The following is a 27,424-nucleotide window of genomic DNA, read 5'->3' on the forward strand; positions in this document are numbered from 1 at the left end:
GTGCTCACTTCCTTCCGTCCCCACTCGGGACCGGCGCCGTGGTGAGGGAGAGACAGGTGGGTGAGTGCGTGGGGGCGGGGGAGGGGGCAATAGGTAGACACAGACTTGAAAAACGATTTTAATCCAGGCTTGGCCAGATACAGCATGGTGGCATCCTGAGGCAGGACGCTAACAATATCACAGGAGCTGAACTTGGTAGGAGAGGCAAGACATGGACAAATCATTTATTTCTTCAGCTTTCTTTAAAGCAAATTAAAAGGTAAATGTCTAAAAGAAATACACTTCATAAAGTGATCAAACCCTAACCCCTTAAGGAGAGCCCGGTGAGGCAGGGGCCAGGTCTGAAAATGGACCTGGAGGAAGCGGACCAGCACAAGCTCTCTGGAATCTTTGCCCCTTTTTGCTTGAGAAAGCAGAAATGGGAAAGGGGTAGTGAGACCACTCAGGAATCAGTTTTGCCAACCAGCCGGCAGGCCTCGGTTGGCACCAAAGATGGGCCTTTCCCCAAACTCTGTACTGCAACTCGGAGACTGAGATACCAACCAGGCCCAGGGTCTGTGTAGTTAGAGTGTGGCAGCTCCCAACAGCAGCCATTTCTCTCCCTCCCGGCTCTGAGGGCTCAGGATCTGGAGTATGTGCCACAGTGACCTCCAGGCCCTGGCCCTGCCATCATCAGGCTGAACCCTCCGTGGTCTGTACCCAGTGAATGGTGCGGGCCCTGCTCTCTTCCCATGAGAAGAGGGGCTTGTAGCCAAAATGGCGCTGTGCCTTGTTGGTACTGACGGTAAAGGTGGTGTTGGCGACAGCCAGTGTGTAGGGATTCAGCATGGGTGTGTACAGCACCAGGGGGCGAAGCAGCCACTGTAGCAGGGCATTGAGGGCAGCCAGCAGCATCAGCAGCCAGTAGGGCAGCAGGGGTTGGCTGCCTATCAGCCGAAGTCCACAGGGACCCAGGAACTCCATGTTGAAGTCCTCATAGCTTTTATAAGGTGACTTATCATAGCAGAAATAAGCCTGGCCACCCATGAGTGCTGCCCGACGCTCCAGCTCCCGGGCCACCAGCACATGCATCCAAGCCACATTGCCTGCCAGTAGGGAGGGAGGGAGACACAACCACTGAGGGACCTGGGCCAGGGCCTTCTCTGGCCCCATGTACGCGCCGCCCGCACCTCACTGCTGCCTGGTCAAGGCTGACTCTCCCCAAGGCCCTGTCGTTACCAGCCCTCCTGGGCACACGGCCGCCGCTTGGTGCCTGTATAGATGCTGCCCCTTTCTCTGGAGAGCTACCACTCCTATTGCTCCAACGCTTGGCATAACCTACGACATGTTTTTATGTCAGTCATCCCAACTGGCGTGGATGTGGTTTCTTTCGCAGCCCACGCATTAAGCGCCCACATGGTCACTGTCTGCCCGAGCCCTCGTGGAACCAGGAGTACACCCATGACTCCGCCACCTTTAGGGACAGTCCTCTTGCTCTGATCGCCCACTGCTCTGCCTTGTCCTTACCAACATACACTCGGCCGTGCTCCACAGAAGCTGGGACGGCCCGAAATAGCCGACCCCCCATTTGCTGGCCCTTGTGGTAGAAGTCTTTCATGAGCTGATGACCTTCACCATAGATGCCCGTGGGTCGAAGGGCACATGTCACCAGGGGCAACCCTCCGTTGACCTGGTGGCAAAGGGAAGTGTTGGGGGACACCCCTTCACCATGGCCACCGGGGGCTGGAGATGGATGCAGACAAGCCTGGGGGTCGCGCTCTGCCTCTGCACCCCAAGCCCTATAGATCTTTGCAGTGTACCTTCCTTCCATTGGCCTCCAGGACCAGCTGCTCAGCAAGGGCTTTGCTGCGTGGGTAGGGGTGCTTGTGGACTGCCTCATATGGGGTGTCTTCATTGCCCCTAGAGAGAGAGAGAAAGGGCTCAGTGCTGGAGGGAAATGGGCTCTGAAATTAAGTGGGGCTAAGCTCACCTGTAGAAGGGTTGGCCCTTGGCATTAGGCCCCACGACTTCCATGCTACTTGTGTAGACCAGCAACTGAGTCCCAGTCTGCACACAAGCGTCAATCACATTCCGTGTGCCTGGGAAGGGAAGGGACAGATGCAAGCCGTGTCTTCCTGTCTTAACATCTTTTTCTGTCCCACCCAGTGTCCAAGGAGAACCACCACAGGTCAGGAGAGGGTGGGTCAGCAGTGATGGGGCGAGGTTATCAGAAAGACAGGCCCTCAAATACAAATCACGGGAGTCCCAGTGATTTCAGGTCACACACTAGGGAAGGACAGGCGGGCAGCACCTCACCCTGCACGTTGACTTTGTGGATGGTCTTTGGACTGGCCTTGCCAAACACATCCACCAGCCCAGCTGTGTGGATGACCACATGAGATCCAGCCACGGCTGCTACCACCTCCTGGGCCTGAGTCACATCCCCCTGGATGGCGGTCACTTGCACAGGCCCTGGTGGGGAGGCCCAAGGCGGTGTCAGAGATGCTGAGTTTTGGCGTGCATACACCCTGGGGGCCACGTGTTCCCAGTGACTCACACGTTCCCGTGGGCCGGAGCACACAAACAGGAATCATCTTTTCCACAAGTGGAGTTACCGCAGTTGGGGAAGGAGTGGGACACCACACCCTCCTCCCGCCACTGCCCCGCTCCAGTCACCTGTTTTCAGCTCCTCCAGCCAGGGGCTCAGGTGCAGATCAAAGACACGCAGCTCCCGGAGCCTGGGCTCCCGCTCCAGCAGCATTCGGACGATATGCTCCCCCAGGAAGCCGCAGCCACCCGTGACCAGGTACACCAGCGCTGGCCCCTGTGCGCAGTCTGCCATGCCCATCTGTGGGAAGAGAACTTAGCTCACGGGAATTGCCCGATAGCACCTGCTCCAACTGTGTGTTATGCCCAGAAGGGATCTAGTGCATGGCGACAGTGATACGGGTGGAAGGGACCGAGTAGTCGCTGTGGCTTACAGTCCTGTGTTGTAGCGATAAGGCTCCCTGGCCTTTGACCTTAACTGCCGAGTCAGTAGAATTGGGCACAGAAGAATTGGGCACAGAAAGAGATTAGGGCTTGAGGTGGATGGAAAAAGCAAGTGGGGTTACTAAAGGATGGGAAAGAAGGCAAGGAGTTGGATTGGGAGGGTAGAGGGAGGTGGGAAGGGCTGCGACTTAAGGGTCATCTGGGGCTCAGGATCATCTCTACCTACCTGTAGCTGGTCCTAGGGCGCCCAAACTGGCCACTGGGAGAGGTTGTGTCCCGGGCTGATGGGCCAGCTAGGTGCACACAGGCTTCCTTCCTTTCCTTTTGCTCCACCCTCCTGGCCAATTCCAGGAAGGAGACCAGCCTAGCCTCCACCCCTATGGGCGGGCAAGGGGGTTTGAAGAAGGGAATTCTCTTCCCAGAGTGCCCCCTGGTGGTCAGTGCACTGTCCAGCAGCAGGCAGGGGACAGAAGCTGCCCACTCGGGAATGCAGTATTTGGGGATAATGGAGTAGAGGAGGTGGGGTGACCTCATCACTGCTACATGACCTTGGTTCTTCCCTCTTGCTGGGTTTCCCAGTAGGCTGGAGGCCCAGCACCAGCTGTGGTTCTGGAGAGGGAGAGCAGGGGAAGCCTCATTTTGGTACAACTCTGGCTAGCCTCCCTGGGGAGATACTGGCACGGTTGTTGCAGCTCGTTAGGTGGTTGGTCCAAAGCAGTATTGCTGTCTGCGGGTCTATTCATCCCAAATTTCAGGCTACCCATTTTTCCCTCTCTGGCGTGTCACCCGCATCCCAACCTGCTCTTCCCAAAGATACTGACCAAGCATTTTTGTACAATAAAGTTTAATCACAATTATAAAAATGTGGCGTTGGGTTTTCACTATTAACATTATATACAATCCAGCCCAACAAGAAGGGCCTGCCCCCCACCATCCTGGCCCACTGAGCCAGCGCCCTGAGACACCAGGGTGGGAGGGTGACCCACAGGGTCTGGCAGGAACAGATGAGGCAGGGTTCCAGGCACAGAGTTCCCAGGACTAGGGGCCAAAGGCCCCCCCAGGGGGAGAACATGGCCACTGCCCCAGAGACCCCTAAACTGGGGAGGGGTGCACATAGGGCAGAAGGGGAAGACCCCATTAACATGAAGCAAAGGGCTTTGCAGCCCCCAAGAATAGCATCTATACAGGCTGGTACCCCAGGTTTCCACAGGAAACAGCTGCTGGCAGCTACAAAACATTTACAGCTTCTTCTTCGCAAAGAAAAAAAAAATTAAGAGGGTGGTTGGGCACAGGGTATAGGGGAGGCAGAAGTTACCTCAAAGGACTGAGGCTCCCTTGCTGGGCTCAGGGCCCCTACCCCACATGTGGAGATGGGGGCATGTGGGCTCTGCTGAGTCCACTAAGGCTGGGGGTGCTGGGAGCTGAGGGCACCGAGGGGGAATAAATAGGGGTGTGGGCAGCAGTCCTGCCCCACCTCAGTTGAGGGAGCCACGGCAGCTTTCAGTGCCGCACAGACACGGGATCTTGTTGTCCTCCAGCGGGAACTTGTAGTCGTAGGTGATCTCCTCGTCCACGCCAATGGGCTGTTTGGAGTAGATCACGATCTTCTTCTGAGACTCGATGGTGATCACCTTAGCGTAGCAGTTGGGCTGTAGGAGGGGCAGTGTAAGCCGCAACCCCACCTCACCCCTGCCCAGCCCAGCCCTGGCCCAGCCCTGAGCGCACCGTGCAGCAGTGGTTGATGAACCTGGCAAGGTTGCCACACTTGGTGGCATCAATGATGGTGTCGTGATCCACTCGGAAAAGGTAGCTGCTGCCAATGCCCTCCTGAACATAGCGCTTCTCCCGCATGTCAGCTACCATCTGGTAGGGTAAGATGCACATGTCACGGACCTCAACCGCTGCAGGCTAGACCTGCTTCCAGCAGTCCCTCTGGACAAGCCACCGGCTCCCGGGTCAGTCTCTGGGTCTGCCTGCTCCCACCCATCTTAACCCAAAGTCCTGCCACAGGAAGACTCGGGAGAAATGAGCACTGGCTCTTCTAGGAACCTGTGTGACCACAGTGGAACCCACAGCATGCTGCAGTCCCATAGCTTCTGAAAGGACAGTGGCCATGCCTTGAACTGAATCCTTTCCTAGGACTATCCTTCCCAAACAAGCACCTATTGGGCAGCTGGTGAGAGCAGATGGCAGATGGTCTGTGCCAGGACAAAGCCTTGTTCAGCAAGGGGCAGCTATTCCCAGGAAACAGGCAATGCATTCGCCACACTCTTGACGGGTGACCTCACCCCTCTGCAGAGTTCTAACCATGAGCTCCGTGGTGAGGACTCCTCCCAGGTTTCAATCTCCAGCCAAGTCTGCCTCAGAAGGGCTGTGGAATGTCATTCCTACACCCCTGGGAACCTGAGCCTCACGTCTGCACTTGAACAAATCTTGATCCCATTTCTGTTCCTTCTGCTGCTCCCAACCACATTCCTAGAGGCTAACGGGGATGCCCTGAGAAAGGCTTTGCCACCACCACCTTATTTTCACTCTCTACAACCAAATACCTGGTTCTGTCAACTATTCTGAACCCACCGACTAGATTTCTGTCATCCCTGTTGCCACTACCTCATCCATACCTAGGGTATGATCTGCCATTAAGCCCCACTGAGGCCAGCCCACATGAGCTCGTTTTTCCACAGCTATTGGAGGCCACTCCTCATATACAAGACCACGCTTCCAGGCTCCTATCGGTCACTGGCCCTGACGAGGTCACCTGAACAGAGGCACTGGTCTTGTCCTCCTAGGAGGACGTAGCTTCTTAGCCTTTGTACACACTGTCCCCAGAACAGAATGTACACAGCCCACGGCCCCGGAAATTCATCACCCTTTGGCTTCCAGGCTGAGTACCCCGTCGCCGTCTCTGCAGGGCTCTGGGCCCACAGTCCCTGTCGCCCTCTAGTATGGAGCACTGTTCTCTACTATTGTTACTGCCCAGTGTCCCTGCTACACTACTAATACTAAGTTTGATAAGAGAAGTCTCAGACCTGGGGCAGTGGCAATGGTGGCAAGGAGTGATGCTCTGTACAAAGGATCAAATGTAACAGAAAACCCCATGCTACTGTCCAGTCAGCCACCCGCCTGGGGCTAGGAGTGGAGTCTCACCTGGCGGATATTCTGGCCAACATATTCTATCACCATTTCATCGGCTGCAATGGGCTCCATGGCAAACAGACCCCACTCGTGGATCCGGCTCCGGCCAAATCGGAGCTTCTTCTTCCGGAACTAGGGGCAGAAAGCGGCTTTAACTGCTGGGTGCTCCCACAAACATCACCTCCCCTTCCCTTCAGCACCCCGCCCCACAGGATCCCACCAGGGGCAACTCTCCTTGCTGCAGTGTTTTTCACTGGGTCTCCTCCCTCTTCCAGTTTCCCCTCCTGACCTTGAGCTGGTTTAGCTTTAGCAGATCACTATCCACGATGGCTGAGGTGCCAATGGCGCTTAGTAACCGCCGCTGCTCTGACCGTCGCTCAGAAAGCACCCTATTTGTCCCCTGTGAGCAAGACAAGGAGGTGGTAAGTGCTCAAAGGACACGAAGAAGTAGCAAGCGAGGGCTCCGGGCAGGACTCTACCTGAGTGTCTCCACCTTCCAGCTGTCGGGCTGAGACAGGGCACACATCCAGGTACCTGTCTTTCTCCTTCTTGCTGATGGGGTAATAACCTTCGCTGCGTGCAGAGCCTGTCTGATGCTCCCGGGGCCCATCTTGGGGCCGCCGTTTGCGCTTTGGAGTGCTTAGGTTGGTGAGTGCAGGGTGTTAAGGAAGAGAACAGGTTTCTCACTGGCCAGTCCCTTGGGGCCCACACCTCCTGACCAACCCAGGCCCAGCCCACAGGGTAGCTGGTCTGATGGTGAGAATACTGTGTTAGGAGACAGACTGGAGAAGGCTAAGTCTAGACGTTATCCGTTCTGCCAAAAGAGACACAAGGCAGAGAGGAAAGAGCTGGCAGCTGGAGGAGAACCTCAGGGCTAAGCAAAGCACAGTAAGTTAAGACAGGAGACCAGGGCAGCCCTGGGATGACATTTCCTGCCATGTGACCCCAGGGAAGGCTGCCCATGCCCCAGCCCTGTGTTTTGCTGTAGGGTGCAAGGAGGATGAGCTCTGTGGCTTAGGATATTTGTGTGATGGACCCAGTGGGTGTCGTTAAGCCAGTCAGCACCACTGGTCTGCTGCAGCAGCCGCTCGTACGTGAGCCGCAAATAGCTCATGTCTTCCAAGTCCAAGCCTGAGTTCCAAATGTCATATAGGATGGTCATCTGCTCAAATTCACTCCTTGGCTCAAAGGAAGGAGGCGGTGGGGGTGGGGGTGGGAGTGGTGGCCGTCTTCGTCGAGCGTGCGAGCGGAGGCTGCGCCTCCTGATGGCCCCTTCCTCATCACTGCTGCTGCTGCTGCTGCTGCTTTCTGAAGACTCGGACTCCTCTTCTTCTTCCTCCTCATCCTCCCCTTCCTGCTCTGGAATCTGCTGCTGTTGCAGCTGTTGTTTTGACTCCTCTGCCTCAGCCACTACCACCTCAGGGGCCTCCAAGACCTCATCAGCTGGGGAGCTAAAGAGTGCAGCAAGGGCAGGAGCTGGCTCCAGGGGCCGAGGTGCTGGTGTGGCAGGTGGGGGCTTGATGGCCAGAGCATAGTTGTGTTCTAAGAGGATGTGGCTGAGTAGAGGGCTTGGGCGCTCAGCCTCGTCTGAGGTCTCTGTGGCCTCTGAGTCATCACCAGTGGGTAAGGTAGCCAACCCACGTCGGGCTGGGGTCAAGGCCAGGTCAGCCAGCACTGCCAGGTCCACTTCTGTCCCTGACTCAGTGGCCTCTTCTTCCTCAGTAGAGCGAACACGACCTCCAGCCCGATTCCGACCCCCTCGGGCCACCTCCTCAGGCCAACTCTTGACCAGAGACGCATGGTCCAGGGGCAGGTTACGAATGGTCCGCTCCACAACCCGGGGAACTTTTCGAGAGACTGGACCAGGTGACTTGGCCTGTGGTGGGGCAGCTGGGGGAGGCTCTGGGGCTGGTGCCTCCTCTGTAGCAGAGAAGGAAACAGTTTTCCGGCGTTTCTTGGGTGGGGGAAGGAGAGGGATAGGAGAAGAGGGGCGTTCATCCAGGCGGGGAGCAGGGTCTGGAGGTCCAGCTGGCGGCTCTGGGGTAGGCTGTGGTACATTAGGAGGTGGTTCCTCAGTGGGACCTGGGGATGGAAGCAAATGGCAAAGGCCAGAGTGTCAGCCTCATCAGACAAATCTGTCAGGGCCAGAGAGCTGGACTCAGCAGTACTGGAGCAATGCAGCCTTACTTCATCAAGTCCTACCCTATTCTGCCTCAGCAGCCATCTAGTACCTGCATGCTGATATATACACAGAGCGCTTGTTACACAGGAGATGCTCTGTCTGCCTGTCTCCTGCCCATATAATTCTCAGCACTATGGGCTCCATGAAGAGAATGGGGCTCTCCACCTCTTCATTATTCCAACTGACAAGCATATACTGAGTCTGGTCCATGTAAGGTATGGGGAAAACTCAGAGCAGACAGATAAGCTTTTCTTCAAACGGATGCCCAACCAAATCAAACGTCTAACCAAACTAGGAAAACTGGGGAACTGGGGAGGGAAAGGAGCCCATGAAACACTGGAATTCTAGCCTGTTTAAAAGACCACTGAAAGAGAACATAGCCCACTTGTAGGCTCAGAGCTTTCACATCTGGCTCATTTTCACATTTCAGAACTAAATGGCAGCCAGCATCACACATTTGGCTAGGCAGGCAGTGCTCCGCTGTCTACACTGCCTTAAGCCGAGTGTTCCTTACTTGGGAGCACTGAGTAAGGTCCTTCAATGTGTTGTGTCCTAGGCTCTGGCTATCACATGGGTCTTGGACGATGGCAAACTACATAACTTAGCATCCACCTCAGCTTCCTCACACATCTCTCTGTGCTCCCTCACTTCCCCAGGATACAACTGAGGATACAATTTCTGGGTTACCCATGGTGAACACAACTACCCTTTTTCTTGAGAATCGCTCTCCTACGTCCTTAAATTCTTAAAAAACAAGGTCCTAGAAGTCAGTTCCTCCGAGTTTTTTCCCTCAGAGCTATCATTAACTGATACCACAAAGACTGCCACCTGATCCAAGCTGGCCCAATCAGAAACTTTCCTAAGAAGGTCTAAGGTGGGAGTAGGTTGGTTGACCTGTTGCTAGTCTAGTGGTTTGGTGGATGTAAACACTGCACTGGAACAGAGAAACAAAAGAAACCTCTTTCTTGGGGAAAGCAAAAATATACCAAACTACAAGACAAAGGACTGCAAGACCAAGGCATTCTACTTGTTTCTGAAATATGCCCACACCCACCCAACAATAGCCCTCCTCTTTGAGAGAGGTCTCATGTAGCAAAGACTAGCCTGGAAGTCACTGAAGCCCAGGTTGAACCTGATACTTCTGTAAATGCTGGGATCCCAGGCATGCACCACCATATCCAGCTTTCCTTTTTGGTATTTAAACTGACTGAAATTGGCTGCTGTCACTAGACACTCAATGATTTTTCTTCAATTAGGCTACCGTTTATTAAACTGACATTTTCCAGAGAAAGGTGGACGCTACAGTTTCAAGTCTTCTCCGTTTCCTGGCACTAAGCCACAAAGCCAGGTACTCCCCACCCTTAGGAAAAAACTAGCTATCATCCTTACTTCTCCTCATTCCTTAATACCTGACTTCAGTCTGAACCATTCACTTGAAATTTCTAATACCAATGACCAGGTCCAAGTCACTTCTATCTTATTATAACTACTCCTGCCTTTTCATTATTTACTTATTCAGTTAGCACTGGACATTGAACCGAGGACCTCATGCACGCTAAGTAAATACTATCCTGAGCTAGACTGCTGGCCCTTTGTAAAATTTTATTTAGATAAAGGGTCTTGCTAAATTGTCTAGATTAGCCCTGAATTGCCTAGGATGGCCTCAAACTTCATATCCCACTGCCTGACTCTCAAGCAGCTCGGACTATACTCATGTGCCACCATACCTGGCTATTCCTTCCTTTAAAAATAAATAAATAAATAAATAAATAAAATCCAAAAATCTTTTCTGTGTATGGTTGCTTTCCTGCCTGTGGATTCCCTGGAACAAGAATTACAGATAGATGTAAGCCTGTGTGTGGGTGCTGGGAATGGAATCTGAGTCCTCTGCAAGAGCTGCCAGTGTTCTTACCCACTGAACCAGTTCTCTAGTATCCCTCTCTTTTTTAAAAATAGGAGCTGGAAAAATGGCTCAGCAGTTAAGACTGTCTTCTGCTCTTATACAGGGCCCAGATTCCGTTCCCAGCACCCAACGTGGTGATTTTCAACTGTCCATAATTCTAGTTCTAGGGGATCTGACATCCAGCTCTCGTCTCCATGGGTCTTGTATGCATGTGGTACATAAACACACCTAGAGGGCTGCAGAGATGGCTCAAAGGTTAAGAGCACTGGCTGTTCTTCCAGAGTTCCTGAGTTCAATTCCCAGCACCCACATGGTGGCTCACAACCATCTATAGTGAGATCTGGCGCCCTCTTCTGGTGCACAGGTGTACATGCAGGCAGCAAGTTGTATAAATAAAAAAAATAAAAAAAAAAATAAAAAAAAAAAAAACCACACACACACCTAGAAAAACAAGATATGGTCTCATATGTATGCCAGCCTACCTTCAAACTTACTATAGTTGAATATGACCTTGAATTTTGACCCTCCTGCCTCCACTTCCAGTGCTGGGATTACAGGAATGTACCACAACCACATCGCCTGGTTTTAACTCCTAGCGCTTTAAAGCCATGCTTTGCTAGATGTACAGAATTTAGCCTTCCCTCAATTTGTCCTTTGCCCACCCTCTCTCATCCTATGTTCTCTAGGGTGGACAACTGAGTTCACATCAATGCTCTTATTTCTCTTGGGCAGACTCTTCTTCCCAGGGCCTTAGTACTATAATTGTATTGTTCATGTTTCAAACTGGAGGTCCAGATACCTCAACTCAATTCCAAGTCATCTGTGCCCATAATTCCAGGTCACTTAAGTTATCTATCCTGTCTTCATCCCTATCTCCACCTATTTCCTGTTTCTGTCTCTCAGCCTCAAACGTAGTTCCTCAACTGTTCACCCTGTTTTTTTGAGATAGGGTCTTTCACTGGGACAAGGAGTTCAGCTCCAGAGATCTGTCTCTGCTTTCCTGGGATACATGTGCAAACAACCACAGCTCTATGTGGCTGCTACAGATGAAACCAAAGGTTCTCAAGCTTGTGTGACAAGCATTTTACCTACTGAGCTACATCCCCAGTCCCAGACTGTATTCTCCTGTATCCCCTCTAATGCTACCCTTATTCGGCCTTCCTCTTTTCCAGATCTTTCTTCCTGCCAGAATGATCTTCTCAGATGTGACCCAGAAAATGGGAGAACAATGCCCTCTTAAGTGGCCTAGTGGCCTGCTGTTGCCCAGAAATTCAGGAGATGTGAGTGTGTGAGTGTACCAGAACAGGTCAACCAACCTGTGTATGCTAAGAGTTTTTACAATGTAACTGAATTACACTGAGGGACCCCTAAGTCCCAGTGTCTTTCCCATTCTCCATCCTTCCCTATCTTAGTCCCTATTTTCCCTATAGTCTCCCTTCAACACTCTGGCTCTTCTCCAACTTCTCTGTGTTGTACATCTTTTTTTTTTTTTTTTTTTTTTTTCCCCAAGACAGGGTTTCTCTGTGTAGCCCTGGCTGTCCTGGACTGGCTTTGTAAACCAGGATGGCCTTGAACTCACAGACCTCCACCTGAAGCTTCTGTCTCCCGAGTGCTGGGATTATAGATATGCTCCACCGTACTGGCTTTGTAATGCATCTTTCAAATCACTATTATCTAGTCATTGTTTTCTTTCTTTCTTTCTTTTTTGAGACAGGGTTTTTCTGTGTAGCCTTGGTTGTCCTGGCACTCACTCTGTAGACCAGGCTAGACTCTTTAACTCAAGAGATCTACTTGCCTCTGCCTCCCAAGTGCTGGGATTAAAGGCAAGTGCCACCACATCACCTAGTCATGGCTTTCTTCTTCTTCTTTTCTGGTTTTTCAAGACAGGTTTCTCTGTATAGCCCTGGCTGTCCTAGACTGGCTTTGTAGACCAGGCTGTTCTCAAACTCAGAGATCTGCCTGCCTCCCAAGTGCTGGGACCAGGCACCGTGCTGGTCTTAGTCATGGCTTTCTGTGGCTCTCAAACAAAGATAGAGTTTCTTACATGGGCTCTGCATTTTGCACAGGCTGCTCATTACCAGCTGTCATCCTAAGCTCTCAACCTAGGGGAAGCTTTCTTCCAGGTCTTCCAATTTGCTGTTTTATGCCTTCTGTAGCACCTATAGATCTGCTAATTCCTTCTCATTGTCTGTTTTGTCTAGACGTCAGCCCAACTGTGCTTCAGCAGGAGGATGTCCTCAGGCCCACAGATGCTCTCAGGAGTCTGAGTTTCTTGCACTTTTCCTTCATAGTACTTACTGGTTTGAAATCAAAATTATTTCTATGCATTTACTGCTTAACCAGCCCCTATCTCCCTGTAGACTGAAAGCTTTGTGAGGATGAGAACAGTTCCTGCCAGATAAACTTCTACTCTACGAGTAAACAGTCCCTACAGCAAGACCATCACATGCATGTGCTACAGAATAACAAGGACCATACACACCTACAAAGGAAAGCAAAAGTACAACTCAGGTATGAGTTAAATGTTCCTATGCACCCATTTAACTGCCCCCACGAATACATATACCCCCAGTATAAAGGGGGACACCACTCTCTAAGACACTAATATATACCTTAGTTATGTCACCTGTCCCATACCACCTACCTGTAGGTATTGTGGGCGATGTCGCCTTTTCAGTGAGTGGCATAACAGGGGAATCAACAACCCTGTCTGATTCAGGCTTCTCATCAGGTGCTGGAAGGGTCTCTGGAACTTCTCTGGGGGGTGGTGAAGCTTGGGGAATGACTGCTGACTGCTCCTCTTCTTCTTCAGAGGACTCTGATGAGGAAGAGGAGGAGGAGGAGGAAGGCGACGATGAAGAAGAAGAAGAGCTAGTACTCTCGGAGTCTGACGTGCTGCCGTTTTCATCATCTGAATCCGCAGAGAGAGAGCACTGGGAAGACGAGTCACTGTCCTCATCTTCACCTAGAAATCCACAAGGGCAATCAGTGGTCAAGATGACAGACCATTCACTAAACACTCTGGATGTGAGGCTCTAGGTCAGGTGCTGAAGTCCAAGAAGTCAGGAGGTTAAATAAGCAAATATCTGTTCATGGTGACAAACATCATTATAAGAAACTGGAGATAGAGAAAGTCCTGGGTTCTGCTTAAAGAACAAGCCTGGGAAGGTCTCCCCTAAATCCAAGAAGTAGGAGATGTCCAACCACAAAGAAATGGAGATGAAGCAGAAATGTTAAAAAAAAAAAAAAAAAAAAAGGGGTGGGGTGGGGTGTGGAAATGGCTCAGAGGTTAGGAGCACTGGCAGCTCTTCCAAGGTCCTGAGTTCAATTCCCAAGCAACGATATGGTGGCTCACAACCATCTATAATGAGATGGGATGCCCTTTTCTTGTGTGCAAACATACCTGCAGCCAGAACACTATATACATAATAAATTAAAATAAATAATAGAAAAGAGAGAGAGAGAGAAGACCTGGAGACTGGCAGGTAGTCAGCTTGGACCAGTGGCTGTACAGAAGATGGACTCAAAGAATTCTGAAATAAACAATACATGCTTTTAAAGAAAAAAAGAACACTGGGTGTGCGGAAGGGGTAGAGAAGTCTAAAGGGAGGGGAAAGCAAGGGAGAGCAATGAATATATGTGCCATAAAAATCAAAAGGAGGACCAATTTGGGGAAGGTATGACTAGCACATAGTTATATAATGTATAGCGTCACAATGAAACCCCTAGTTTATATACTAAATTTAAAAACCTAATAAAAAAAAGGGGGGGGGGAGTAGTGGCACATGCCTTTACTCCCAGCACTGGAGGGAATGGGTAAGGGGGGGAAGCAGGCAGATCTCTCTGAGCTTCAGGCCAGGTTGGTCTATAAAGTAAGTCCAGGACAGCCAAGCTACAGAGAAACCCTGTCTCAAAAAACTGATGGATGGATGGATGCCAGTCATTGTGGTGCATGTCATCCCAGAACTCTGGAGGTGGAGGTGGAAGCAGGACATGCTTATCTACATAAATTAGAGACTAGTATGTGAAACTCTTCCTCAAAAACAAACAAACAAACAAAAAAACAAAAAAACCAAACAAACAAGAGGCCAGCAAACTAGCTCAGCAGGCACCTATTACCAGATTGAGTTTAATCATCAAAACTTCAATGGTAGAAGGAGAGAGCTGACCCTATACACACACAGACATCATGGCACAGAGTCAAAACATTTGTATATACCACTCTTATGGAGTATTATCAGTATTGCATGAGAGCACTAGGGAATCCTGAAGAGGCAGAATGGAAAATGCCTGTAATCCCAGCAATGAGGCCAGGGAGAGCAAGAGCTAAGAAAACAGATGCATCTATGAATTCATAATGGAGTAAACAGAAGGTGGTAGAGGTGGGGCGGAACTGGAACATGGAAAGACAAAAGTGAAATGGGCTTATGTGCAGGAGCTGTACCGACTATATAAAAGGCTTATAAGTCACTTTGGCAGAAAATAGGAAGTAGGGCAAAGACCCTATAAAGAAGAGAGAACATTTCCTAAAATGTACATTTTAAGAAAGACAACTCTATTAGCAGTTTGGAAAATGGATTAGAACAGAAGGAAGGAAATGGAGACAGAAACCAGTCAAAACTGCAGCCAAGGAGCTGGGGCACAAAACAGTTGTCTAGAAAAAGGCTTGTCTAGCACGAAGCTCTAGGTTTGATCCCCAGCACTACAGACACCAGGCATGATGGCATGTAATTCTAGCACTCCATTTAGGCAGAAGAACTAGAAAAGAGTTAAAAAAAAAAACACAGCCAGTTCAGCTAGAGACCTTGTCCCTAAGAACTTAAATGAGAAAAGCAGAACAGAGGGGCAAAGAAGACAAATTCAAAATGCATGTTGGAGGTACAGCTGATGGGAAGGGAGACAAAGGACCCACAGGAGGGAGTGTCTTCCTTCTTCCCAGGAAACCCAGCTCTTTCTTTTTCAGTGAGTCTTCAGGAGATCACTCTCATCCCTGGGCACTGAAGGAACAGTATTTTGGGGAATTCCTTGACTGCCATGCATAGCAGTGGCTCTTCCCTCAAGTCTAGCACATTACCAGAAGTTATTACTCCATTTCACTGCAATGACAGGACTTGTGCAACCTGTCGAGTCTACAGGAACTACGTCTTGTCTATATCAAGGCTTTGTTTGAAGTTCATAAAACACACAAAGGGGGTTTTAATGCATACATCTTAAAAAAAAAAAAAAAAAAAGACTTATTTCTGTGTATATTTGAGTGTATGCCTGAGCACCACATGCCTGTGGACCTGAGAAGAATGTACTGGATCTCCTGGAAATAAACTTACAGACAGTTGTGAGCCACCATGTAGGTGCTAGGAACCAAACCCAGGTCTTCTATAAAGCTGTTGGTGGTGTTACCCAGTGTGCTATGTCTCTCTAGTCCCTTAAAACATACTTCTGAAGGAACGGAGATCACTAAACCATATACAGCCTGTGGAAGACAACAGGTGTGCAAGCGGAGGGAAGTGTCTGATTACGACAGGAGAGATGAAGAGAAAAGGACAGACTGATGACTGGACCTTCCAACAAGAGATGTGCCCTAAGACAAGATGGTCTGGATTGGCAGCATCAAGGGACAAGAGGAAAATAAATACCCTACCCCTCTAAGACCTGCGAAAATAAACAAACTTTTGCTGCTGCCCACAGGAAAGGAGTATCATGAATTAATGAGGTTCATTTCCCAAAGAGACCTAGATTCCCAAAGGATGATGCTAAAACAACTGTCATTGCAAAGGGCAAGACTGGCCAGATGTCCAGTAGGAAGGGTATAGGGATTTAGGAAAAGACAAACCAGAGAGTGTAATTTCTTCTTCTCCAAACCTAAAACTGTCTACACTTACCTTCCGATGCCTCTGCCTCCTTCTTGGTGGCATCTACAGCTTCTTCCCGCTCTTCATCTTCCTCATCTTCATCATCATCATCTTCATCCTTAAAGAAAAGAAAAAATTAAGACTAGCGGGAAAATGACAAGTTTTCACCCATCAAGCCCAGCTGGCTGCCTGGGTTCCAGCTTAGTGAGAAGCTGGCTGTGCAAACAGGAGTTCAGGAAAGGCTTCTGGCAGACACCAGGCACCTAGCATCTTACCTTCTCCGAGGAAGATTCCTGGGATGCCTCCTCTCCTTCACTGTCCAGGGCAAAGGATTTCCGGTGCTTGCCTTGGGTCTTGCCTCGTTCTTCATCTCGCTTTGGAGGCTTGGTCCCTGGACGTCCTGGTTCCCCACCTTCCTTCTCTCGCTCAGGATCTGGAAGAGGCAGTCAGAGAAGTTGCAATATATCAGCAATCACTGCTCTGCTCCCAGAGGCAGGGAATCCTATTGCCCACTTTACTGACAAGCCAAACTTACAGACAGTAAAGTCAGAACTCAGTATAGAACTGGAATACACTAACATGCTATAAAACTTGAGCTACAGCCCACACATTTTCTTTCACCATTTTCTAAGCTGGGTGAAAAGGGATGCCAACTTAGTTTTATCTGGCCCAAGAAATAATATAAGGCAGAGAGTTCTCCAGGGAAAAGACTCTGACTCAAAAAGAAGCTGCCTGTCACGTGAGCTGCCAACCAACAGTCCAGGCTTCAGCAAACTAGGAAGGACGGACAACAGAAGCATTAGGCAGTGAACCTGGGAAGATGAATCCTTCCATGAATCGCTCTGATTCTAGACAGTGAAATTTCTACTTTGTACTTGGGAAAACCAAGACACTGAATTACTTAAGTCAGCCAGAATAGGTTAAGAAACATAACTAACCTCAGGGAAAAGCCTCTCTTCTGATGCCTTTTGGAATCCCTTTCATTCACTTTCATTCTGCCCCAAGGTCCCCACTAGGTGCCTCGCCGTGAGAGATAGCCTGACCCTTCATCTTTCCTGTTGCCCGTCAGACTAAGCAGATCAGCCCTTTCTCTTTCTGCCTGATTTCCTACTTACCATCTTCATCTTCCTCAGCTGGAGTAGAGGGCCTGGGCCTCTTTTCCTCACTGGCCTCTGAAATTTCTGATGGCTCTTTCCGTTTTACCTGGCAGATACAGAAAGATAGAGAGGAGAGTGAGGAAAAGGGAAGGGGGAAAAAAACCAAACCAAACACCTCAACCACCACCATCCACAGCCTCACCCCACTTCCATCCACCATTTCCCGAGGGAAGGGAGGCCCACCAGCGGCTCCCCACCCTCCACACTCCTGGATACCTTGAATGAAGGCAACCGCAGGGCCCCTCGCAGCCCTGACCCAAAGGCAAAGGCCTCAATGCCTGTGATACCGCCACTCTTGGCCCAGTCTACAAGGGACAGCATGCCTGGCTCTTTAAGTTTCATCTTTTCCTTGTCTTCCTCCTTGGCTTGCTGTTTGGCTGCGTTCTGGAATGGCTGCAGATAGTAGGGAGACTGAGATGCAGAACCCAGAGCACAGCTATTCCCTTCTGCCCAAGAACCAACAGTGTGCCTCAGGAACAGACATGTATTAACTTACTCTGCTGACACTATCTCTGGCAAATTAAAGCAGTTCCTCAAGTCTGATAATTTAGGCCATCCACCCTTAGGAAACAGTTACTAATTTTTGCCATGTTACAAATAATAGAACTGAAGACAATCCCAGAAACAAGTAAAGAGTTCTAACCCCTGGAAGCAGCAAAGCAACCAGCTCTTTAGTGGCTGACAAAGTTCTTCAGACCCAGGCCCGTGCTTACTCTTTGCTTTGCCTGACTCTCCAAGTCCATAATGCCCACAGCCTTACTATCCATTTCATTTTTCTCTTATCCTTACTTTGAACTAGGCAACTAGCAAAACACCAAATGTCCCAGTGTCCCTAGCACTAAATATCCTCACCTTGGCCTTCTCTTCCTTGCTCTCCCACCACTGGTCAAAGGCTCCAAAGGCCACATTCTCCACCATCTTGCGGTTGAGGTCTCGCTGCATAATGCTCTTCATCTCTTGAACAAGGGTGGCCAGCACACGACCCACAGTACCCGCTGATGGTAGGGCTTTGCTTTCTGCCATCTCTGCTTCCTCCCTATGAGGCAGCCGGGCCTCCTCTCCCGAGACTGAGGAGGAGGGCAGGGGCTCGGCTGCCATAGGCAAGGGCAGGTGGTAGGCCTCCCGAGAGTATGCCCGACCTTCTTGCCCTTGTGTGTACAGAGCATACGGCAAGCCATAGGCTGCCTCTTGTGGAGGTGGAAAAGGGAGGAAAGCTTCGCCAAAGGCCCCACCAGGAGGACCAGCTGAGGCTGCAGTCAATCCCTTGCCCTGCCGCAACTGGTGGAGCCGAGTTAACATCTGGGTCTGCATCTGGAAGGACATAGGCATGCCTCCCCACTGCGCCCCAAGTCGATCCATAAGTTCCAGGGAGTTCACAAAGTCATAGATGTGGGGGGGGTGGCGGTGGAGGTGGTGGAGGGTACTCAGGGGGTGGCAGTCCATCTGGGTGGGGTGGGAGGAGGTAGGCAGGTTGGTGGGGAGGATAACCCAGGGGAAGGGAAGCAAGGTAGGGAGGAGGAGGGGGAGGTGGTGGTGGTGGTGGCGGCGGTGGCTGCTGGGGGGGCGTTGGGGCTGGAGGTGGAGAACCACCCCTGTCATCATCAGAGATCTCCATATCTTCTCCGGAAGAACATGGAGAAGCCTGTAGGGTATGGAGGAGAGTCACAGACAGCTCTAGAGCACCCTGAGCTTGCCCTCAAACTTGTTTTCATGTCTGAGCACCTTCCCTCTCCCCTAAACTACCAGATTCCTTCCCAGATCCTATGGCTGGCCCCAGGCTCACCTGGTTCTGTCCATTGGCCTTTGGCGATTCTCGGGCAGCCCCTGGCTCTCCACTGCCTGTAGGTGCTACATCTTCAAAATTAGCTGGGGCGGGAGGGGGTGTGCAGGGCCCATGACCTGCCCCAGAAGGCACCTCAGCCCCTGCATCTCTAGCCCCAGGGCCTGTGCTGCTGTTCTCTTCCTCTTCCTCTGTATCAGAGGCCAGGAAAGAAAATTTGGAGCGTTGTTCCTTCAACAGCATTTCAATGCGGGAATCCAAGCTGCTGTGCTGAGCAAAGGGCACACTCTCATTGGTGGTCTCTGGGGCTGGGGAGCCAGAACGGGCAGGTGAAGCTGGGCGCGGAGAAGTCCGAGCTTCTTCTCTCTCAGGGCTGGGTGCCCCACCACCACCACCACCACTACCACCACCACCACCACCACCACCACTACTACCACCACCACCACCACCGGGCTCTGGAGGCTCTGGAGGCGGGGCCTCTGAGGCAGGAGGCCGGTAGTCTTGGTCAGTGGATCGGTTGGGCTCAGGGGCCAAGTAGGAGGTATAGGAAGGTGGGAAGCGCTCAGCCGTATTTTCGGCAAAGGGGGCCCCAGGAGGGTCCTCCCTAGTTGCCCGGCGAGGTGGGTAGGAAGTATGGCGCTGGTAGCGATTCCAGCTTTCATAATATGCTGGGTAGCTAGAGTCAGAGCCACGAAACTGAGAGGCTGAGGAAGAAGATGAAGAGGACGATGAAGAGGAGGAAGATGAGGAGGAGGAGGCTGCAGTGGCTGCAGCAGTTGCTGAGGTGGCAGTAGAGGTGGTTGTAGGAGCTGAAGATGCAGAGAAATGGCGGCGAGAAAAAGAATCTTGATAGCTGTTCTCTGACCGTCGGGGTTTGAAGGAGGTTGAAGTAGTGCTGAAGAAGAAGCCAGGAAGTTAGCTAGGCTGCTACCTATGTGACCAAACCCAACTGTTTCTATTCTCACGGTCAAAGCCCATCTAAAACCCAGATTCTATCCCAGCACCCACATGGTAGCTCAGAACCATTTTTTTACTCCAGCTCCAGGTAATCCACTGCATGAGCACTAGGAACACTGTGTAAAGACATACATGCAGGCAAAATAGATGCATACAAGTCTTTTAAAAATCTAAAAGCAGGAGCTGGAGAAATGGATCAGCAGTTAAGGAAATATACAGCTCTTGCGGAAGATCCAGGATCCGGGTTCTGACACCTACGTGATGAGGGACAACCACCTGTAACTACAGTTCCGAGGGATCTGTCTCCTAGCCTGTGTGGGCACTGCGTGCATGCAAGACACAAACATAAACACACAAACACACACCTATAGTCAGACAAATCAAGATTTCTCAACACCTGCTTCTACATAGCTGATCAGGTCATGCACTAGTATCCCTGAAAGCAGCAATTTGTCAGTTGAAACCAGAGACTAAAATAAACAGTTTCCAATTTCTTCTCACAGAGACTTGGGCCTTGTTTTTCCCAGCTGCAGCTCTCAGAATCAAATGGCTCAGGCCCAAGAAAGGTGTGCTTCCCATACCTGCTGGAGTAGGCAGAGTCCTGAGAGTAGGGGGTGCTGCCCCGAGATGTATAGGGGGTTCCTTGGGAGGACTGAGGGGTGAACTGGCCAAAGGAAGATGGCGTATCTTGTCGACTGCTGGAGAAGTTTGTATCTTGGGAGCAGGGAGTGCCATTGCCAGGGGTGGTCCCCACAGCAGTGCCTGCTGGGTAGGCAGCTGTGTCAGAGGAAGATCGTCGGCGGGCTTCAGTCTGGAGAAAAAGTGAGACAAGGAGAAAGGAAGAAAAGATCAGGCATCACTTAAAAGTGTGTCCTGCCCCGGTCCAAGAATCCAGTTCTTTGTTTCTGAAGGTACCTAGGCATCTTTCCTTAACTCTTCCTATACTTAATAGTAAGGGTTAGGGCTTTCCCAGATGGCTCCTGCTCCTGGTGACCAGGTAATGAGTACATGTGCCTAACACAATGGCAGCTACAAGCTTCTCACCGTCTCAGTGGCTGCACCAGAACCCTGGAACTTCTCGCTCAGGGCCTTGCCCCCAGTGGGCACAGTCTGAGGAGTGTAGGAGCCATTGACAATCAGTTCATAGTACTTCATGCGTTGCTGTCCTACATGGAGAGAAATGGGAATCAACACTCAGAAAAGGAAAAACCACCTCCCTGATCTGGTAGTCTTGTTTCTTCCTCAGGTCTCAAGTTTCCTGTAATTTCTTGAGCTGAATGTTTTAGAACATCAGTCTCCTGCTTAACTCAACCCTTGGGAGCTTCTACTTCATTTCTACCTGGTTGGTGTTGTTTTAACTAGATCTATGCTTCATTCCTTTTATTTATTGAAACATGGTCTCATATAGCCAGGCTGGTTTCAAACTTGCTAATAGAAAAAAAATAACGCTGAGTTCCTGATACTATTGTCCCTACTTCCCATGTTTGGGGAATATAGGCATGTACTACCACGCACTGCCCTTTTGCAGTTTTATAGAATAAAGTCTAGCTCATCGCTACCTACCTCTTAACTATAAAAAAACAAAAGTGAAAACATTAATATGGGTAGGCAACAGCGCTTGACTTGGCATGTGAGAGGCCCTGGGTTCAACCCAACCACTGTATTTTGTAAACTCATAGTTCACACACATATATCATCTAGAGTATTTCATAAACTTCAAGAAAAGTATTCTGCTCAAAGCAGAGGTCTGCTTGCTGCTGCGCCCCATACCCCTTATGCTATAAGCTAGACTGAGAACTGCAGCCACAAGAGTCAATGCAGCCCACGGGGGATTTCATTTGCCTTGCACAATGACATAAAAGCTCTTGGAAGGGGTCGGGTGGCGAGAGGTTTTTGTTGGTAAAGTGCTTGCCACAAAGCTTGACAATCTAAGCTTGATCCCTAGAACCCACATGAGAAAAGGAGAGAACAAATTCCCACTTGTTGCCCTCTAACCTCCACATGAAGCCATACATTCACAATGGACATGACATGCACACATATATAAGCATTACATGTAAAAAGAAAACAATCTTAAAAGGATGTAATCCTTAAAAGCGAAGAGTTGCCAGGTGTGATGGTATATACCTATAATCCTTGTACTTGAGAGATTGAGGCAAGACTGACTCAGAAACCCAATTGGTAGATTGCCTTCCTAACAGCATGCACAAAACCCTGGGTCTCATCCCTAGTACCACATAAACCAATGTAAGTAGCACAAGTCTATAATCCAGGATGAAGGAGGACTGGAACATCCTTGGCTACAAATAAAGATCAAGGCCAGCCTAGGCTACATGAGACCCTGTCTCAAAAACAAGAACAAGGGGTTGGAGAGATGGCTCAGCACTCAAGAGCACTTTGTGTTTTTGCAAAGGACCCGGGTTTGGTAATGACCACTGACATGGTACTTCATAACTACTGTCCAATTCCAGGGGAGCCAACAACCATCCCCTTCTGGCCTCTGTGGCGCGTGTACAAGCACGTGTGCACACACGCACACACACATTTATACAAGCAAAAATAAATCTTTAAATGCAAAACAAAACACCGAAAGTAAAAACGATGAGGCCAGGTGTAGAATTCAATGGCAGCCTAAAAAAACCTATAAACAAATAAAAGCCAAAAAAAAAAAAATTCCATTGAGGGTTCTTTAATCCCAGCACTCAGGCAGATCTCTGAGTTTAAGACCAGCCAAAGCTATGTAGTGAGATCTGTCTCAAAAATACAACAAGTAACATAAAAACCATGAGCTTGCATACAAAAGTCTCAAGTCATATTGGAGAACATTAGTTCTCCACTAATGTCCACTAGTGAAGAACATTAGTTCTTCACTTCCATTTACAAACACCAACTAACAGCTACTTCCCTTAGATGGCACTGTAGCCTAGTTTGCCAGGAGTCTCATTTTACCCCTCCAATTCCTTGAAAGCAGTTCAAACCTGCTCCCTTTTCCTTCACTTTTATTTGTCTGTACTTGTGCACTTCCAAGTGCACACAGATGCCAAAAGAAGACACTGGGAATCTCCCATTATTGCACTCGATCTCACTCCTTTGAGAGAACGTCTTACTACTACTGAAGCTTGCCATTAGGCTAGCTGGTCAGTGAATTTCTGAGATCTGCTGATCTCTACCCAACGATGATGTTACAGCCACACCCAACTATATCTAGATTTATGAGTGATGGAGATTCAAATTCAGGTCTTCAAACTTGTAAATACTATTATCCACTTGAGCTCCTTCTTGTTTTTTAAGACAAAATCTTACTATGTAGCCCTAGGTGGTCTGGAATCATCTCTATAGACGGGTTAGCCTCAAACAGTCCTCCTGTTTCTACCTCCCAGGCACTAGGATTACAGGCAAGTGCCATCACGAAGCTCTTCTCCACTCACATCTTTATCCGCACAGATCTGGAGGTTTTTTGGGCAGGCCATTACTGTGCTCGGCATGTATTCTACTACTGACCTAAAATTCCAGTTCCTCAATTACCTAAAATTTCAATTTCAGTGTATGTGCCACTAAAGAAAGCACAAAATACCTATAATTTCAAAACAAACAAAAAAAGAAAAACACTCCCTCAGCTGGAGAGATGACTAAGCAGTTAAGTAGACTGGCTGGGCTTCAGGTCTGTGGTTCAGTTCCCAGCACCGACGTGATGGTTCACAACTATTAAAACTCCAGTTTTAATAGTTCTCCAGGGAAATTTGATGCCTTCCTTTGCCTTCCACGGGCACCAGACACACATGCCATACACAGAAATACATTCAGGCAAAACAGTCATACAAATAAATATATAAATAAATCTTTAAAATCCTAGGTGGGTGGTGATATGTACGCTTTTACTCTTACGGGTAGAACCATGTGATTAAAAATGGAGTACTGTCATCATCATGTTGTCAAAAACAAAACAAAGCAAAACAACAACAGAAAAAACATGTGGTACATATGCATGTACCATAATTTTTCTGTAACATTTAAAAAAGTTCTAAGTTCAGGGCTGGAGAGATGGCTCAGCAGTTAAGAGAACTGGCTCTTCTTCCAGAGGTCCTGAGTTCAATTTCCAGCACCCACATGGTGGCTCACAACCATCTATAATGGGATCTGATGCTCTCTTCTGTCATGCAGGCACACATGAAAACAGAGCACTTACCTATATAAATACATCTTAACAACAACAGCAACAAAAATGTTAAGTTCAGAAACAAACCTGATCTCAAGAATTTGATTTTGATAGAGTCATGACCCTGATCCCTTGACTGAGTCCAGTAGCTATTTGCACATATGCCCGCTAAAGCAGCATGCAAGGCAGCCCTCACCTTTGATATCAAGCTGGGCATGGATGATATTGCCCATGACGGAGGTCAGGTGGAGGTTTTTGACGGTTTCCTTGGCACCCCGAGTGCTGGTGAAAAGCACACGGGCCAGGCCCAGGTGCTTGCGAGTGCGGGGATGAAGAAGGATCTCCACCTCCTCCACCTCGCCATATTTCCGACACATGTCCTTCAAGAAGCTTTCCCGCACATTGTCATTGAGCCTTGCAAAAGTGACTTCCTTCAGGGGAATCTGTCCGATATAGAATTCATCCAGCTGTGGAAAGACAAGAGTTGGTGTGGGGTTTCCAAAATGAGCAGTTTCCTTAACGTTTGGGAAACTTCAGAGATCCACGAGATCAAGACAAGTCTGGGATTACTGTGATGAGGCCTACATTAGGAGGCAGAGGCAGGTGGGTCTCTGAGTTTGAGGTCAGCCTGGTCTACAAGAGCTAGTTCTAAAGACAGCCAAGGTCACATACAGAAATCTTGTCTCAAACCCCCCCCCCAAAAAAAAAAAAAAAAAGGTAAGCCAAATATATATAATCCAAACATGAATGACACAGTGGTACCAAAGGTGTAGACAGGGTATATGGGAGGCAAAAAAAAAAAAAAAAGGTTCCTCAGGAAAAAGATACTATCATTCTTACTCCACTACTTAAGATTTCAAGACATGAAATGTATCCATCTTGATATTATCTGAAAAGCTAAAAAGTGTCTGTTTGAATATTACAGGAGGAAGGTGTCAACAAAGTGGTAAGGCCACATGTCAGAGCCACACGTCAATGCCTCACACCAGACTTGGAATGCCAGCAAAATGGTTCGGTGGGTACGGGCACTTGTCACCAAGCCTGAGAAACTTGAGTTTGATCCTTAGACCCACAGCGGAAACCAACTTCCTCAAGTGTACATGCGCACAATGTCATGCAAGCTCTTGTATGAACACTCACACATGAAAAAGAATATAATAAGAGGAAAAATAGACTTGGAAGATAATATTAGAACCGGAGTCAAATGACAGCAAGATGGAGCCTAAAATTAAGAAGGCAGCCACAGAAATCAAGTGAAGTGAACACAGACTCTGCATGAAGAAAATGGTAATGAAAAGAGAAGGATTAAGATGAAAAGAAAAGAACTACTGAATGTCTCCGAGGTTTCTAGCTTGTGCACCTGAGCAACTAGTACTGCGATCTGCTAGTCAAGGATGATGAGAGCAGGACCGAGGAAATAAAGGCAATGTGTTTAAGTCAAGGATGATGAGAGCAGGGCTGAGGGATAAAGGTAATGTGTTTAAGTCTTGCGTCAGACGCTGGCTGAAAGAAGGTATGCGAAGGGAACATTCAGGCAATAGAGCTTTAAGTGAAATTGCTCAGGCAAAGTAAAAGAAGGGTGAAAGTACCCCATAAATTACTTTAAGATCAATCAGTAAAACAAAAACCATGAAACTGGAAGGAGACAAAGAACTACCAATTTTTAAGGCTCAGTCCAAAGCTTAAAGAATAAATACCCTACTAAAGTAGGAAATGGAACTGCTCTAACAAGATGGAGGAACACATACCCACATGACAGCGAAGAACAAGAGCACTCCGAGAAGGCAGTGCTCTTAGCAGTACCCTAACTGCTGAATAATGTGGGTATGCCACCACCATGCTGTTTCAGAATATCCTCCCATTCCTCATCAACACCTCTGTCACCAGAGATATATTAGAGCCACCTCAGCTATACAAGTACACCTGTCCAAAACGTCTCAGCCTCACAGACTCAGAAAGCTGGCTGTCAGTGCTCCACTGAACAGACACTTTGGTAGGCTATGTGAAGACCACTGTTTGACCATACCAAGGACCAACATGCTAAGAAACCAACAGACACTTACCTTAAACTTAGGAACTGGGAGGGAAAAGTCTCTGTTTTTGGACCTGACATGGCAGCGGGGGTCTTGGAGGTCTTCCACTGGCGTGTACTTTGAGTCCTAATAAAGAGAGCAGGAAGAGATGAAACCAGGCTGAAAATTTACCAGGCTACCGATTCTACAATGCCCACTCAGAGACCCACATAAGAAGAACTGGGATAGCTTTTGCTCAGTCTCAAAAACAAACAAGCTACAGGTACATGAGGTCTGGGTGCCGAATACTCAACAGGGGAATGGGGGGAAGGGGAGACAAGAGGCCTAAAGAAGTCAAGAAAAGATGTAGCACACTCACATTGACACTGAAGTGGACTCCATCATAGCGGTACACCTTTTGAGAAGGCCTGCGCAAGGCAGGGTCCAGAGCAGGATCCACTATGAGCTTGTAGTTCCGCCACTGGAAGCTCGGGGCTTTCTGCCCATCTCCCCCACCTTCCTGGTCCATCTTTGCTCATTTACACTGTCAGGAAAAGAGGAATACGCAATGGGGGTCCAAGACTTAGGCCTGACTCCCTTGCTGTCCCCTCAATGGCTGGCCCAGATTCCAGGTTCTCACATCAGTCTAGTTTCCACACCTCAGCATGACCCACGGCTCCCTCAGATTTTGCCCTGAGGACCCGGGTTCACTCCAGCACTCCATTCCTCTCCACCCCCAATTCTACCCTCAGGGCCCCGGCCCATCTCGCGCCCCCTTACCTTCCCGCTCTCCCTAGCGCGCCCCACTTGGCCTCCACGCAAGACCCCTCCCCCGTCCCCTGGCAGGCCCCGCCCCCTCCCGCCTCCTCACCGGCCAGCGGCCCGGGCCAAGCCCCGCTCCCGCTCCTACACAGCCGCTCGCGTCCCCGCGCCCCGATCCTCTGAACCAGAGGTGGCACCTCTTCGGGGCGTTGGAAACACCGCGAGACCGAGCCTGAGACCCAGCTTCGGTCCCTGATTCCTGGCGGGGCGGGGGGGGGGGGCGGGGGTGGGTAACGCGCGCCGCTGCCCTCTCCTCCCGCCCGGGCGCGTTCGGTGCTCTGCCCCCCCCCAAACCCCGTCTCCGCGCACGCGCGCCAGGGCCCTACTCACCCGCTCGTGGCGAGCGGCTCACCCTCCCCCCACCGCGCGCGGCACCTCAGCGGCGTGAGGCGGCGGCGGCGGCGGCGGCAGCGCGAGACCCGGCCCCGCAGCGGTGGCGGCGGCGGCGCCCCCCCACCACCACCTCCCCGGCGCGCGCACCAAACACCACCGCCACCTGCA

At 49.8% G+C, this 27,424-nt stretch overlaps 2 protein-coding genes across 2 annotated transcripts; both read right to left on the reverse strand.

Annotated features, from left to right (window-relative positions):
* Positions 1 to 105: 105 nt before the first annotated feature.
* On the reverse strand, positions 106 to 3,416 carry Hsd3b7 (hydroxy-delta-5-steroid dehydrogenase, 3 beta- and steroid delta-isomerase 7). Its single transcript, XM_021655387.2, has 7 exons — positions 3,197 to 3,416; positions 2,656 to 2,827; positions 2,296 to 2,451; positions 1,970 to 2,078; positions 1,800 to 1,899; positions 1,507 to 1,669; positions 106 to 1,085 (listed from the first exon to the last, which is right to left on the reverse strand). The coding sequence occupies exons 2-7, from the start codon at positions 2,825 to 2,827 to the stop codon at positions 673 to 675; spliced, it is 1,113 nt and encodes a 370-aa protein (XP_021511062.1). The 5' UTR covers positions 3,197 to 3,416; the 3' UTR covers positions 106 to 672.
* Positions 3,417 to 3,797: 381 nt separating this feature from the next.
* Setd1a (SET domain containing 1A, histone lysine methyltransferase) lies at positions 3,798 to 27,122 on the reverse strand. The gene is given in 20 exon segments (XM_021655389.2): positions 3,798 to 4,619; positions 4,696 to 4,833; positions 6,118 to 6,237; positions 6,395 to 6,505; positions 6,585 to 6,757; positions 7,129 to 8,187; positions 12,835 to 13,155; positions 16,070 to 16,157; positions 16,315 to 16,472; positions 17,155 to 17,242; positions 17,413 to 17,589; positions 18,049 to 18,594; positions 18,596 to 18,838; positions 18,980 to 19,871; positions 20,515 to 20,744; positions 20,978 to 21,099; positions 24,286 to 24,556; positions 26,153 to 26,248; positions 26,481 to 26,645; positions 26,973 to 27,122. Coding segments are annotated over 19 exon segments (5,157 nt in total). The 5' UTR covers positions 26,631 to 26,645; positions 26,973 to 27,122; the 3' UTR covers positions 3,798 to 4,445.
* Positions 27,123 to 27,424: the final 302 nt, after the last annotated feature.

The sequence above is a fragment of the Meriones unguiculatus genome, chromosome 14 (genome assembly GCF_030254825.1).
Source record: "Meriones unguiculatus strain TT.TT164.6M chromosome 14, Bangor_MerUng_6.1, whole genome shotgun sequence".
Lineage (NCBI taxonomy): Eukaryota > Metazoa > Chordata > Mammalia > Rodentia > Muridae > Meriones > Meriones unguiculatus.

Excerpts from the sequence above, each read along its gene's own strand:
- Hsd3b7 (XM_021655387.2), bottom strand. The coding sequence starts at position 2,827 with ATGGGCATGGCAGACTGCGCACAGGGGCCAGCGCTGGTGTACCTGGTC. Across the intron at positions 2,452-2,655 it reads GCTGGAGGAGCTGAAAACAG|GGCCTGTGCAAGTGACCGCC; the intron begins GTGACTGGAGCG and ends CCTCCCCACCAG. Across the intron at positions 1,086-1,506 it reads GCACGGCCGAGTGTATGTTG|GCAATGTGGCTTGGATGCAT; the intron begins GTAAGGACAAGG and ends CCCTACTGGCAG.